Source organism: Ranitomeya variabilis, chromosome 8 (genome assembly GCF_051348905.1).
Source record: "Ranitomeya variabilis isolate aRanVar5 chromosome 8, aRanVar5.hap1, whole genome shotgun sequence".
Classification (NCBI taxonomy): domain Eukaryota; kingdom Metazoa; phylum Chordata; class Amphibia; order Anura; family Dendrobatidae; genus Ranitomeya; species Ranitomeya variabilis.
Window position 1 is genome coordinate 190,126,692 of NC_135239.1, and position 15,028 is coordinate 190,141,719.

The 15,028-nt window shown below is 46.7% G+C and overlaps 1 protein-coding gene across 1 annotated transcript in view; it reads right to left on the minus strand.

Annotated features, from left to right (window-relative positions):
• PDHB (pyruvate dehydrogenase E1 subunit beta) overlaps positions 1 to 14,921 on the minus strand; it is a 53,944-nt gene extending 39,023 nt beyond the window's left edge. Inside the window, exons 1-7 of the mRNA XM_077278640.1 lie at positions 14,747 to 14,921; positions 14,612 to 14,671; positions 13,322 to 13,429; positions 11,062 to 11,124; positions 6,119 to 6,154; positions 5,758 to 6,043; positions 5,573 to 5,683 (exon numbers count right to left, since the gene is read on the minus strand). Coding sequence (XP_077134755.1) covers positions 5,573 to 5,683; positions 5,758 to 6,043; positions 6,119 to 6,154; positions 11,062 to 11,124; positions 13,322 to 13,429; positions 14,612 to 14,671; positions 14,747 to 14,782 — 700 coding nt within the window. The 5' untranslated portion in view covers positions 14,783 to 14,921. The remainder of the gene's footprint in view (positions 1 to 5,572; positions 5,684 to 5,757; positions 6,044 to 6,118; positions 6,155 to 11,061; positions 11,125 to 13,321; positions 13,430 to 14,611; positions 14,672 to 14,746) is intronic.
• Between the last annotated feature and the right edge of the window lie 107 nt (positions 14,922 to 15,028).

Sequence of the window (15,028 nt, forward strand, 5' to 3'; positions counted from 1 at the left end):
ACCTCCCATCTAATATCTTTATGAATTAACAAAGAGACTCCTCTGGAGTAGCTGGTATGGAATGCATGCACAGACCACTGTATCCAGGGCTTCTGCACATAGCGAGCAGAGTCCCTGGTCAGGTGTGTCTCAACCAAAGCCACTATATGAGGATGATAGCGTCGTATCTGAGAAAATACTTTAACGCTCTTGCGAGGTGATCCAAGGCCTCTCACATTCCAAGCCATGCACACAATATCAGTCGCCATATCTTGTCAACCTAGCATAATATAAAGTGTCACGCCGAGCTTCTATCACGCTGGTAATGGAGAAAAACATAGCAGTAATTTCTATACAAGTAACCACTAGCAAAACCAAAACAATGAAAAACAAAAAATGCTTCAAAAAGAAGCATAGATTCATGCTCCAGTTATCCCAGTCCAAAAAAAGGGATACCATCTCTGAATACAGAGTCCGGTAAAGTTGTTTTCCTGGACGTTGGCAGTAGGAGCTCCCCTCAACAATAAAGGAAATCCGGAGAGGAAGTTCCAAATTCTGAGCAATCATATGACATAGTATAGAGACGCAGCGGATAGGATAGAAATCCCACAGTAAGCTTACAGAGCAAGGCGCGGGAGCGCTGCTCATACTATCTACTATACCAGGCTACCCTATAATTGCTGGGCCACCATCATATTTACGAGCAACACTACAGCAATAGCCTTATCTGGGCACTGTGGGATTTCTATCCTATCCGCTGCGTCTCTATACTCACTGTGGAAAAGCGATACAATGAGTAAGGCTCTGGTTGAGCCGAAACGTCTGTACATATCGCTTCCATACTTTGTGTTTCTGTTTTGCTCCCCAATATAAGTTTAATTGACAATAAATATCTAAGCTATCAATACGTTCTCATTAGAGAGTGCGGTGAAATTATATTTACTAGTACTTGGGGTCATTTGATCCATTACACCAGCACCTCGCACCCCTGACCGAGTGCACTCTAACTCTATTTTGAATATTAGAGTAAAGACACACACAGGTTGAAAACAGGATTTAGCAAAAAAGGCACTTCTAGCTAAATAGTAAAGGATAGGACAGAGTACTAAGCGGTCAGTATTAAAACCCTGAAAATATCCACAGCAGAAAATACAAAAATTCCACATCTAAAGACATAGAATGTATATCTGCATCTCCAGAGAATCCAGCATGACTGAAAAAATCCAAACAAGTCTAAGCTGGACAAGAAAAAACAATGAATTGTTCTGAACTGAAAAGCACACTGCAAGTGTGCTGCAGGAAAATAAACCATACACTTATCTTGGCTGAATTGGCAGCAGAGCAGAAGGAACCAGACAGAGGTGTAAACCCTCCAAGAACAATGGACAACTGGCAAGGAGTAATGGATCCTGCACACCTAAATACCTAGTAGAGCTGCAATAAGCAGAAACACCTGCCCTGGATTACAACCCAGAGACAACTGCGCTACCACCACCAACCACCGGAGGGAACCCAAGAGCAGAATTCACAACAATTAACCCCCGCTGGTCCTGAAAGGAAAAACCTATATTTAAAATAGAGTAAAACCAGAGCTGCCACAAATCCAAACATGGATCGTGACAGTACCTCCCTTTCAATGTGGGGCCTCTGGACCCTCAACACCGGACCTCACCAGAAAATACGTACGGTGATGAAGCCTCGATCCACAAGAGTTCACCTCTGCAGTCACCAGATTCTCAGGTTTACGGCAAAAGCCCAATAGAGATGGTAATAACGTAGACTCCGGCAGCACCACAAATCTCCAGAGCGTCGACCTGAGGAATACGTTGTGTACGTGCATTAATGGAGGTTAACGCCAGGTGGAAAGTCCCCGGGCTGAGAATGGATGGGAGTTGGCATACCCTCCAAGACATTACATGACAGGGACTCTTCATGAACAGTCTCTACACGCAGGTTAATATCTATGACTTGGGCAACTCTCCCCTGGCTGAAAGGAACGGAGTCAATTGCCTGAACCCTAATGGGTCTCGCCAGAGTCCTACCCATCCCACCAGAAACGGCCCGATCACCCTAGAACTCCAGGTCCCAGACAAATACTATCACCTGATGTTTTTGGTGGACACCCACACATACTTATTCACACCCAGGTCCGGGCCTGAACGTTTATTTCCACGCGTGCGTTTGCCACAAGATGGTGAATTCTTTGAGAAACGGACAACAGAGGAGTCCCACTGTCACCAAACTCATACCCCCACTACACACAGAAGGTACCACCACCCTGCCCTGACCCCTCCTCCTAAGAGGACTCAGACTCGGGGCTTACTTGTGGTGAGGGTTGAGTCTTGCCCCTACCCCCTGGCAACTCCTTAGCTGCCTCCAACGGAGACGAACAGGTAGGTTTAAGAAGGACGGTAGAGACAGTAGCTCTTAGGCAGCAGTCTTTGCAAGACAGGTCCCAACTGACCACCTCCCTGGACCACCAATCTTTGACCGGGTTGTGTTTCTTCAGCCAGGGAAGGCCTAGGGCGATGGGAGTTGGCATACCCTCCAAGACCTAACATGACAGGGACTCTTCATGAAGAGTCCCTACACGCAGGATAATATCTATGACTTGGGCCCCCTCCCCTGGCTGAGAAGAACAGAGTCAATTGCCTGAACCCTAATGAGTCTCGACAGAGTCCTACCCATCAGGCCATGGGTCTGAACAAAGCGAGAATCCACCAAATTGACTCCAGCTCAACTGTCCACAAGCACCAGAAAAGTCTCAGTAACCCCACTTCAGCAGGTATGGTACACGGAGGTGAAAAAGAGGGAGGAAATATACACACTCTGGTCACCTCCCTCCTCACGACCAGGGGGACGTGGCTTTTGAGTTGGTGCACATACTTTGGGGCGAGTTGGGCAGACATTGATGAAATGACCAGTCTGACCACAGTAGAAACATGCCCCCTTACCACACAAACCAGTTAACCAGTTTAAGAAGAGACTCCTCCCAACTGCATAGGTTTGTCAGTCTGCAACGATGTGTCCTCCTCTCCAGAAAGGACAACAGGGGGCAGATTTGGTGTATGTCTTTCCCTGAGGCGTCTATCCACCTGGATAGCAAGGGCCATGGCGGCTTCCAACGACCCAGGAGTAGCATAAGGCAACAGAGTATCATGCAGCCTAGGTGACAGACCCTGACAAAAATGACTCCTAAGAGCAGGGCCGTTCAACTTATTGTCAGTGACCCACCTCCTAAACTCCGAGCAGTACTCCTCAGCCGGCCGGCCCCCCAGCTTAAATTTTACAGAGTCTAGACTCCACCAGGGAGACGCCATCAGGATCCCCATACACCAGCGCCAATGCCACAAAAAACTCGTCCACCGACCACAAAGATGGTGAATCGGTTGTCAGGGAGAAGGCCCGAGATTGGGGATAACCCTTGAGAAGGGAGACTATAATCCCCACACGCTGCTCCGCACTCCCTGTGAAATACAATTTACAGGCCTCCTGAAAAAAAATAAAAATTTCTCTCTCCCTCAAGAGAACCTGTCAGAGAGATATCTTGGGTTATGGTTGAGCCTGCACATGAGCCGAGACCCAGAACCCCGACAACTGCTGAAGCCGCTGCGCCACCTGACACCGCAGCTCCTTAACCTCATCAGCGAGGGTCTGGATCAGCTGAGCAAAAGCCTGTGCTTGTGCCACAGGTTCACCGGAAAAAAAATGACGGTAGGTGAAAAGGTCACGATGTGACATGACCCAATGGGGGTTCGGTCAGCGGACGGCACAACACACTAACAACGGGATGGAAATGGGGAGAGGAAGGCCCTACTGATAGGGAAATGGGGGATGGTCTCCACCCGAGCCTGACCCTGCACTCCCCTAATGCCCGAAGTGGGTCCTTCTCCCCACCACCATCAGGAATCTCGTCCCTCGCTGTCACCTAATACTACCCTGGCTAGTGCACTGGCCGGCAAGGGGCGCTAGCCTCACGACACAGCAGATAGTATCACACAAGGGACAGTGACAAACACGAAAGGGACGAGAAAACACAACGTAGCTTCAACTTCCTCTGCTGAAGCACACCGCGCAGCAGAATAAAGGCACCAGGATAATGAGCTCACGAAACCAGCTGATACACCATAGCAGCCAGCAAGATCCTTTCTTCAGGCTTGGTCGCTGTAGATTGCTCCATCACCAACAGTCAGCTGATGCATCAGGTGACCATTTAGTGGTCACCACCCATATCAGCTGACCTAGCCACACTGCAGTTACAGCTCATAGCCAGCAGGGGAAAACTGATATTAAGGCTACCGGCGCTAGCAGTGGAAGCGCCGCACAACGGCGCACCGACGCTAGCTGTGGAAGCGCCGCACAACGGGGGCAGCAGATGCTGTTTTTCAACGCATCCACTGCCCCATTGTGAGGTGCGGGGAGGCGGGGGCGGAGTTCCGGCGGCGCATGCGCGGTCGGAAACGACGCACCATAAAACGTTACAAGCAACGTTTTTTGGTGGCGACAGTCCGACGCAACCGTCGCACGACGGTTGCGACGTGTGGCAATGCGTCGTTAATAAAAGTCTATGGAGAAAAAAACGCATCCTGCAAGCACTTTTGCAGGATGCGTTTTTTCTCCAAAACGACGCATAGCGACGTGCAGTGCACGACTCTAGTGTGAAAGTAGCCTTAACCCCTGCTGGTTCTGAAAAAAAAAAAAAAAACAGAGCAAAAACAAGAGCTGCCAAGAACCCAAACATGGATCGTGACACACATTTTTTTAAAAATTCGCTCAACTCTAGTCACAAGTATGCAGAAGAACATCTAAACAAGCCTGGTGCATTTTGGATGCAAGCCCTGTGGACCGATGAGACTAAAATTAACTCTTTGGCCACAATGATCAAAAAGATGTGTGGAGAAAAAAAAAACAAAAGCACACAGAATTACAGGAAAAGAACATATCGCTAACCATTAAGCATGAGGGTGGCTCAATCATGCTTTGGAGTGGTGTGGCAGCAAAAAATGGATTCAATAAAATTTGAACAAGTTATTGATGCAAACATAACACCATCTGTAAAAAAGCTGAAGTTGAAGAGGATGGCTTCTACAAATGACGACCTCAAAAGGAGCAAGCTGAAGGTTTTACAATGGCCCTCACAGTCCCCTGATCTGAACATCATTGAAAATCTGTGGATAGCAGTGCATGCAAGACGACCCAGGAATCTCACAGAATTGGATGAATTTTCCAAGGAGGAATGGATGTAAATCCCTCAAACATCAATTGAAAGACTCGTCTGGCTATAAAAAGTTTTTACAAGCTGTGATACTTTCAAAAGGGGGTGCACAACGTGCTAAATATGCAGGGTGCCCAAACTTTTGCAACAGCCTTTTTTTTGTAATTTTAAAGTGTAAAAGATGAAATGTAACATATATAAATTATATTTTTTCTTGCCTAAAATACAAAGGAAATCTAATTATTAGGCAGTTTAGTGATCATTTCATCTTCATTTTTCTTAAATATTCACAGTAAGTCATTCTGACAAGGGGTGCCAAAACTTTTACAAGCTACTGTAAGGTAAAGACAAACCCCCCCCCCCACAATCTGAACTTACCTTGTCGCTCTATCTTTGCCTTTCCAATAGGAATAACAAAGTCTTTAGATTGGACTTCATCAGATAGTTCAAAGGGGACGCCGTACATCAGCTCGTTCTCCAGTACGACCACTGAAAGTTACAGGAACAAGTCAGCATGGCTACAATACAACAGCAGAGCAATGGCAGATTATCAGAGAACTCGCCTGGGTTATTATCTCGGATCGCAGCCTTCATAAGACCTCTGGCATCTTCGGCGTTCCAGGGGCTCACCACCTTCAATCCAGGGCAGTGTCCGTACCAGGCCGCAAAGCATTGGGAGTGCTGGGCAGCGACGCCAGCTGATGCCCCATTGGGCCCCCGGAACACAATGGGGACAGGCACGAGGCCCGCCGACATGTAATAGGTTTTAGCAGCAGAATTAATCACTTGATCGATGGCTTGCATGGAGAAGTTGAAAGTCATGAACTCACAGATTGGCCTCAACCCAGCCTGTTATACGTGGAAAATTATATATATTAATTATACAGACACACGCTCCTGATGGCACAAAGCTCATCCACTTACCATAGCAGCACCAACAGCAATCCCAGCAAATCCCATCTAAACATGAAGAAAAATAAAATGTATCAACCCGACAGATTAAGAAAAAACAAGAGAAATCCTTAAAATGCTATTATCATAATCATCGGTCAGAGAAGGAGTAGGATCTGCATCTAGATTATACCTATCAATTTACCCCAAACCAGAGTCTTACTCCTCTTATCCACCCAAGTTGGCTGGAATTGAGATCGGATACCATCTGGAGAGCCCCTGATGTGGCTAAACAGTGGAACCCCCCACAAGTGACCCCATAAGGAACTTATCTAGATGTGTCGGGAGCACTTTGAACCCCCAAGTGCTTCACAGAATTTTATAATGTTGAGCTGTGAAAATAATAAAAATCACATTTTCCCCACAAAAATTGTATTTTAGCTCCAAATTTTGCACTTTTATAAGAGTAACAAGATGAATTGCACCATACAATTTCTTGTGCAATTTCTTATGAGTACGCCGATAGCCCATATGTAGGGAAATACTACTTTTGAGGCACAGTGCAAAACCCAGAAGGCAAGGAGCGCCAGATTTTACTGTTATGGTTTGCAGGTATCATGACCCACTGGGAGAGCCCATGAGGTGCCAGAACATAAAAAAAAACCCATAAGCGTTCCCATTTTACGAACTACATCTCTCAATTAATTCATATAGGGGTGCAGTGATCATATTGACACAATGGGTGTGTCACAGAATCTTATAGCAGATGGCTGATGGGACTATTACTCCCATCAGCCTACCCCTGCTGCCACTAAACAGTGACAGCAGGAGTGGCTGATGGGGGTATTTATCAGCCGCCGCCTGCCCTATAAATAAATGAAAAAAAAAAAAGTGTGGGCTCCCCTGAATTTTTTCTATAACCAGCCAGGCAAAACTCACAGCTTGGGGCTGCAACCCTCAGCTGTCAGCTTCAGGAAGGTTGGATATTAAGAATAGAGGGGTCCCCCATGCTGTTTTTTTTTTTTTTTATTATTTATTTATTTATTCTGGCTGTGTATTTACCATATAACTATAGGATTAGTAATGGAGAGGTGTCTTATAGACGCCTCTCCATTACTAAGCAGTGGGCTTGATGTCACCTAACAGTGCAAAAGTGACATCAACCCCACAAATATGAACCCCACTTGCCACCGCTACAGGGCAAGTGGGTAGAGCTGGGGAAAGCGCCAGAATTGGTGCATCTAAAAGATGCGCCTTTTCTGGACAGCTGCAGGCTGCCATTTTTAGGCTGGGGGGTGGTCAATATCCATGGCCCCTTACCAGCCTGAGAATACCAGCCCCCAGCTGTGAGCTTTAGTAAGGCTGATTGTCAAAAATGGGTGGGACCCCACGCAGTTTTTGTTTAATTATTTAATAAAAATTTAAAAAAAAAAACACAGTGTGGGAAGGGAACCCCCTCTATTCTTGACGACCAGCCTTCCTGAAGCTGACAGCTGAGGGTTTCAGCCCCCAGCTGTAAGTCTTGCCTGGCTGGTTATAGAAAATACGGTGGAATCCACGCCGTTTTTTAAATTTATTTATAGCGCAGGCGGCGGCTGATGAATCCCCCCATCAGCCGCTGCTGCTGTCACTTATTAGGGGCAGCAGGGGTAGGCTAATGGGAGTAATAGTCCCTTCAGCCGCCGCTTGCTGTCTCTTATCACTTAAACACAACTCATCATTCTCCCCTGCTCGCGCTGATCGCCGGCAGAGCAGGGGAGAATGATAAGAGCCATGTTCAGCACCCGGGAACTGTCATGTATCCCACCAATCTGTCACGGTTCATGGGGAGGATACATTTATCATCCCCACCACCAACACCAATTTGTCACGAACCGGGGTTGTTTGGTTGCCCCGGTTCCTTCTGAAGGGGATTTATCTATATCCCACTTCCCAGATCTGGTTTGGAACTTGCAGCTCTCTAGCGCCCCCTTACCCTCAGGTCCGTCAGGGTACTTTACCTAGGGTAAATAGTCGCCAGAAAGGCTGCCTGCTATGTACTGGCTATTGGGCACGCTGCGGCGAGGGCGACATAACTACTCCCACGCAGGTGGGAACAATAATTATCAACACTGCAGGTCGCTGCAAAGACGCCCAATTGCACAGGACAAAGTATGCTGCTACCAGCTCCGATTTTTCTTAATTATTACCGGGTCCAGAGCCAACCCAAATCAGTAGCATAATTCACCTCAGAGGACGCAACAGTTCGTTATAGAACAAGGAGAGACAAGCTATTAATTTTATATTTTACTCTAGAAAAGGTAGGCAGGGTTTACAGAGCTATAAAAAGATATTATAAAGGAGACATCATATGTACAATATAATTACAAATAAAAAAAAAAAAAAAAAAGGATTAAAATTGAAAAGAACACGTACAGGTCGTTATGTCATTGCATCAGCATGGCTGGCCGTGTGCTGAGGAGGAAGGGCTAAGTCTAGATGCAGCACACATCTGTAAAGCAGCTAGACCCCGGACAAAAAGACACTGCAAGACTGCTGTCTCACCAAGTCATCTCACAGCCCAAAACCCAGGCACTCCCCCTGAGGTGACCTCACTTAGAGGCTGAAACCTCCCCTTTATTTAGAGCTATGGCAACTATTATTTTGCCTAGCTCGCTGTATGAATCTCGTATACGAAATACACAATGATCAGGACGTGCCCCACATCATTGGGATTCTTTTAAGTGTAAACACGGAGTTACTACATGACCCGCTTATGGAGAAAGTCCTGGTACAGTTCCCCTGGTGCCGGATGTCAGCTGTCAGAATCAGCTGACACCCGACGGCGATTGCCCGCGCACCCCCGTGAGCGCGGGCAATCGTGATGACGTAATATTCCGTCCATGGTCAAACAGGCCCAGGTCACATGCACGGAATATTACTTCCAATGTCAGAAAGGGTTAAGTCATCTATTATCTGCGGAGAAAGATGGAGACTCTAGGAGCGAGCCCGCATCAGTCAGGGACATAGCATATCACACAACTGTATGTCATGTTGTGGTGGGTTAAAATTGCTTCAGTGCATAGGTCTAATCTGTCCAAGAACGTACCCCGATTTTATCTAGAAATCGTCATTCTATTCCTATTGGCAAGTTCCTACTATCAGCACTATAGGTGCTGGACCATCCCTTCCCCTCATTTCCCAGCATGAATTGCATTTGCCATTGTCCAATATCTTGCTTACCCTAAACTCACAGCCCGCGTCGGGATGAAGTTCGACAGACAGGAGAGCAAGAGCAGAGGCCCAAAGCCCCGACCCTCCCACTCCCTGTAATCTTGGCATCTCTGCTGATAGAGACGGATTACACTTGACAACTGGCAGCGGACAGCAAGTTAGACAATAGGGAGACACTCATCGACCAGCACAACGTGATTTGCTTGCATCGAAAATGTCACTTTGGGTAATTAAAAGTACTTTGCAATTTTGTTAACTTTTGGCCCATTGCAAGAGCAAACTTTATTGAAATGATAGATACCATCAAGTCTCCGTAGTGCCCAAACTAAAAGTGTAAAGGTACCTTCACATTAAGCGACGCTGCAGCGATAGCGACAACGATGCCGATCGCTGCAGCGTCGCTGTTTGATCGCTGGGGAGCTGTCACACAGACCGCTCTCCAGCGACCAACGATGCCGAGGTCCCCGGGTAACCAGGGTAAACATCGGGTTGCTAAGCGCAGGGCCGCGCTTAGTAACCCGATGTTTACCCTGGTTACCAGCGTAAAAGTAAAAAAAACAAACAGTACATGCTCACCTGCGCGTCCCCCAGCGTCTGCTTCCTTTCACTGACTGAGCTCCGGCCCTAACAGCACAGCGGTGACGTCACCGCTGTGCTTTCACTTTCACTTTAGGGCCGGCGCTCAGTAAGTGTCAGGAAGCAGACGCTGGGGGACGCGCAGGTGAGTATGTACTGTTTGGTTTTTTTACTTTTACACTGGTAACCAGGGTAAACATCGGGTTACTAAGCGCGGCCCTGCGCTTGGTAACCCGATGTTTACCCTGGTTACCAGTGTAAAACATCGCTGGTATCGTTGCTTTTGCTTTCAAACACAACAATACACGGCGATCGGACGACCAAATAAAGTTCTGGACTTTATTCAGCGACCAGCAACATCACAGCAGGATCCTGATCGCTGCTGCGTGTCAAACTAAACGATATCGCTAGCGAGGACGCTGCAACGTCACGGATCGCTAGCGATATCGTTACAAAGTCGTTTCGTGTGAAGGTACCTTAAGACCAGTTGGCCCACACGCAATCCTATATAAATGTGGCAAACTCTTTGCAGAAAATATCTGCAACAAACATGCCGAATGTGAACATACCCTTATAGTAGGTTCATTAAAGTAAAGCCTTAATCCAGGCTGGGAGCACATACCCAAATATTAGGGTATATTCACACACTAGATTTGTTTTTGCAGCAATTTCAGTTCTGTTATAGTATCGGTCCTACATATATATGGCCACTTGATCTATACAACGTATATTGGTGTGACATACACAGCTTCTTATAAGGGTATTTACCTCTTTATATCATTCTTCTTTCGGTGTGTGCCACCCACATTCATCTCATATGGCCTTTTATATGTTTAGTTAACTCTTTTTCTGAACATCCATCTTAGGGTGCACAGTTTTACTCATTCTTCTCTTTTTGTCCATTATACTTTCTGTATAATTTTGTGGTGATCTATTTAGGGTTACCTTTTTTATGGTATTGATGTATTTGTTGGAAAATAAATGTTGATACTTTTTGGAAACTTTGGATCCCATTGTTTCTTCTTGAAGGTTACAAATGCTGTTGAATGAAGGGACTCTAGATTTTATAGAGGATCGTTATATGTTTCTACATCCTCAATGCGAATTTGCAGAGCACTTATTTTTGGGGGGTTCAGAGACAACCAATATCCAACGACATCACCTCCATCATCACAGAAGCCTCATACCTCCGATATAGGAGTGTCCATGATCCTTTTATCACCGTACTTTTTCCAAAGACCTCTGCTGATCTGAAAAAGAGTTAAGGAAGAAACAGTCAGAAACAGACAAACCAGTAAGACAACATAAGAAGAGCAGGCGTCACGGCTCCTGGCTTATAGGAGGGTTCTCGTGTCCTCCTCAGCGCTTCTAGCCTCAGCAGAGACACAGGCCCATGACCAGCGATTTGTTGGACATCCCTCATCATTGGGACACGGCCCCATAGTTGGTAAAGATTGTCACAAAGACCCATCCACCGCAAACAAAAACATAAAACAATCATCAATCAATTCTTTCCCTAATTTCTTAGATCTCTGCAGTGAGGTTCTTCTGTTTTTCCTCCTGACCAAAAATACTGAGGACAACTAACAAATGAGTTGGCTGGGCAAAAATAATATTTCTCCACGGTCTTGGAGATGTAAAAAAAAAAATAGTTAGAAATAAGGCACAGACCCTGGATTTAGTGTAGATGCAGTGCTCGAATCAGTTGCCTGCTGCAGAAGTGACATCTCCTCTTCCAATGTCAGCACAGACCATACTGGTGGGTGCCGGTAGGGGAATATCACCTAGTTTGTTTGTTGTTTTTTTTACAGCTTCAACTACCTGGAAAAATGTTATGTTTGCCCCTAAAACACCTTTAAAAAAGGGACTATTGTATACACTAAAACATAACTTGTAGAAAGGTATGTCTTGCCTTCATCACCCATAACATGAAACCACCTGCTTCACAAAAACCATGTGAAACATAGTCCTTTTTCCATTTTTTTTTTTTACTTCCCAGGTTAAAATATTATTAAGAAGGCCCAACTCCATTTCCCACAAAATCTTTGATATGGCTCTACCCATCTTTTTTACATTCCCACTTAAGCACTCAGCGCACCTTTGGTGTGGCCAAGCAGTTCAGCGCACCTTCTCACCAACTTGTTTTCCATCTATCTCTGCCTCCCTCTTCCTTGACTCACTGGTTTGCAAAAACCAAATCAGTCAAAAAAGAGGAAGGCAGAGATAGATGGAAAACAAGTAGGTGGGAAGGTGCGCTGAACTTTGCTAACCACTGCATCGAACTCCTGGGCTTGGTTTAAACAGTCAATTAGTGCTAACAGACTCCCTTCAAGTTGTGACTCCAAGAATAGGACTTACACACCAATAAGACAGGACTAGTCGTCACCTAGACTGTCCCTCATCCTCCAACGAAAGATTGTTAGACTTCATCACACTACAAAAGTGGAGCCTGTACACACTGAAAGAAGCTGCTGTTGGCTTGTAGAGGGCAACATTGTGTGTTATAAGATACGAGGGGCGTTCATTAAACATTCCCCCCGACCCACTTCTATTTATCACAGGACGCTGAAACTGAGACTTTTTCAACAGACTGATCACAAAGGATGAAAGCAGCGTCCATCACCATTATCCTGAGACTAAAGTCCAGTTGATGCAATGGAAGAATCATGACTCACTACCTCCAAAGAAGGCATGTGCCCAACACTAGGCAGGCAAGGTTATGCTCACAGTATTTTGGGACCAGCACGGAGTAGTATTGATGGATTTCCTAGCAGCAAAGGGCACCATGATCACTGGAGCATACCATGCTTCACTGCTGCGGAAATTGCAGGAGGCCATCAAAACCAAGAGACATGGCATGCTCACCAAAGGTGTCTTCTGCAAGACAATGAACCAGTTCACAACTCACATGCTGCCCAAATGGAAGCATGCTCCTGTGGCTTTGAAATTCTACCGCATCCCCCTAATTCACCGCCATCGCACCATCGGACTGCCACCTCTTTCCAAAAATTAAGTTGTTATTTTTGAAGGGCAAGCATTTTCCAGATGATGAGACTCTGATTTCCGAAGTCACAACGTGGCTTGTGGAGCAACCTGTCGACTTAAGAGATGGGAGAAGTGCATGTCCCTAGATGGCACCTATTGAGAGAAGGACTAATAACTGTGCCAAGTTTCATTGCTCTGGATGTGGGGCCGGGGAAATCTTTAATGACCGCCCCTCGTGTATCCCCATACAATACGGTGCACATAAACTGGGTCCTGTAAATCAATCTCCTCCTTGGTAATCTATGGCTGCTCTCATATGCGACACCATGCAACGATGATCCATGGATTCCAGGAGGATTCTTAGGAATTACATCCAGCAGTCAGAGGTTACAGACTTGATCACTGGACTGGGTCAGAGTTGGTTCACACCAAAATTAAGAAACACCTTAAATATACACGTACCTTGTATGCTCCATCGTACTGAGCGACTTCCTCCCCCAACAGAAACACCTTCTCATCTCGTTCCAGCTCTTCATCTAAAGCCTGGTTTATAGCATCTCGCACGGTGACCTACAACAAGAAATAATGGAGATTTACTACAAGAGGGAATGCCACACCGGTCCTACTGACAAGGTTACAGTTTGAGGTGATGTTTCGGTAGTTGGACCCCTCAAGTCTTCAGCTTGGTGTTACAATCATTTGGTGGTGGAACCAGTGGTATGGCCATTTCTCCAAGGTGTCCCCAAGAGCTGATTTTCAACATCACAACTCCAGGCCACACGTTCCTCGTGTCCCTGTGAGCAGCCCACGTGGCCTAAATGGTCGGCCGTGTCTCCCATCACAAAATCAATGGAAGCACTGATGTCCGCAAAACGGCCATCACCTCTCAGTGTCTGCCACCTCGCTCGCTTTCCCCTGCTTTCCTTTTTTCATGCTACAAATTAAATACTACAGAACGGACGAGTGCAACTATTCTTTTCTTCCTACTTTGAAGCATGGGTACAAAGTTTTACAAATTGTGCAGCCCCACCGTGATCCATACCAGAGGACCACATTAGTCTCATTACACACTGATGAGAAAAAGGGTAATAATGAATCTGCATAACTAATCATATGCTAAATACTTACAAGTCAAATTAATGTATGAGATAGTCAAGATGATGATCTATAAAATCATGGTGGTCTCAAGGTCTAAGCTGTAGAGGATGGTGAGATATGGAGCCTGAAAGTTAAAAGTCCAAAGCATTTACGGCGGCAGTACTGTAGAGTGAACTGGGGGAAGGGCAGTATTGTGGGGGCAACTGAGGGGCAGCACTGTAGAGTGAACTGGGGGGAAGGGCAGTATTGTGGGGGCAACTGAGGGGCAGCAATGGGGGGGCAGTACTGTAGAGTGAACCGGGGGAAGGGCAGTATTGTGGGGGCAACTGAGGGGCAGCACTGGGGGAAGGGCAGTATTGTGGGGGCACTACTGTAGAGTGAACCGGGGGAAGGGCAGTATTGTGGGGGCACTACTGTAGAGTGAACCGGGGGAAGGGCAGTATTGTGGGAGCAACATTGGGAGAAGGGTAGTATTGTGGGGGCAACTGAGGGGCAGTACTGTAGAATGAACTGGGGAAGGGCAGCATTGTGGGGGACACTGAGGGGCAGCACTGGGGGAAGGACAGTATTGTGGGGCAGCATTGTGGGGCATCACGAACAGACAGGCTCCATACAGTCCCTGACAAGTGTCAGTCAGCGCAGTGGGCTCCTCACCTGGACCGCGGCGGGCGTGCTCCTGTGGAATTCTCTCCGGAGGATCTCAGATAAGTGGCTCTGTGAAGACACGGAGAGCGTTAATACCGGGGTCCTCTCACACCCAGACCCCCACAACCCCTCTGCCCGCCTCACCTTCCCCCCGCAGAGCAGTCTCCTCAGCGCCGCCATCTTTCTTCTGTCCTCTGACAAGTCGTCGCCCTTCGCCTGAGACCTCCTCCAATCAGAGCCCTGCAATGACAGCTTCTACAGCAGGTGACCATATTCGACCAATCACAAGTGAGATACGGCACAACGCCTCTATCGTGCCTTCGATTCAGCTATGGGGGCGTGGAAAAGGAATTGTTGCCATGCAACCTCCAATCACGCCATGGGAGTAGAAAAAAAAAAGTGTACGGGAAGGAAAGAGGACCATTT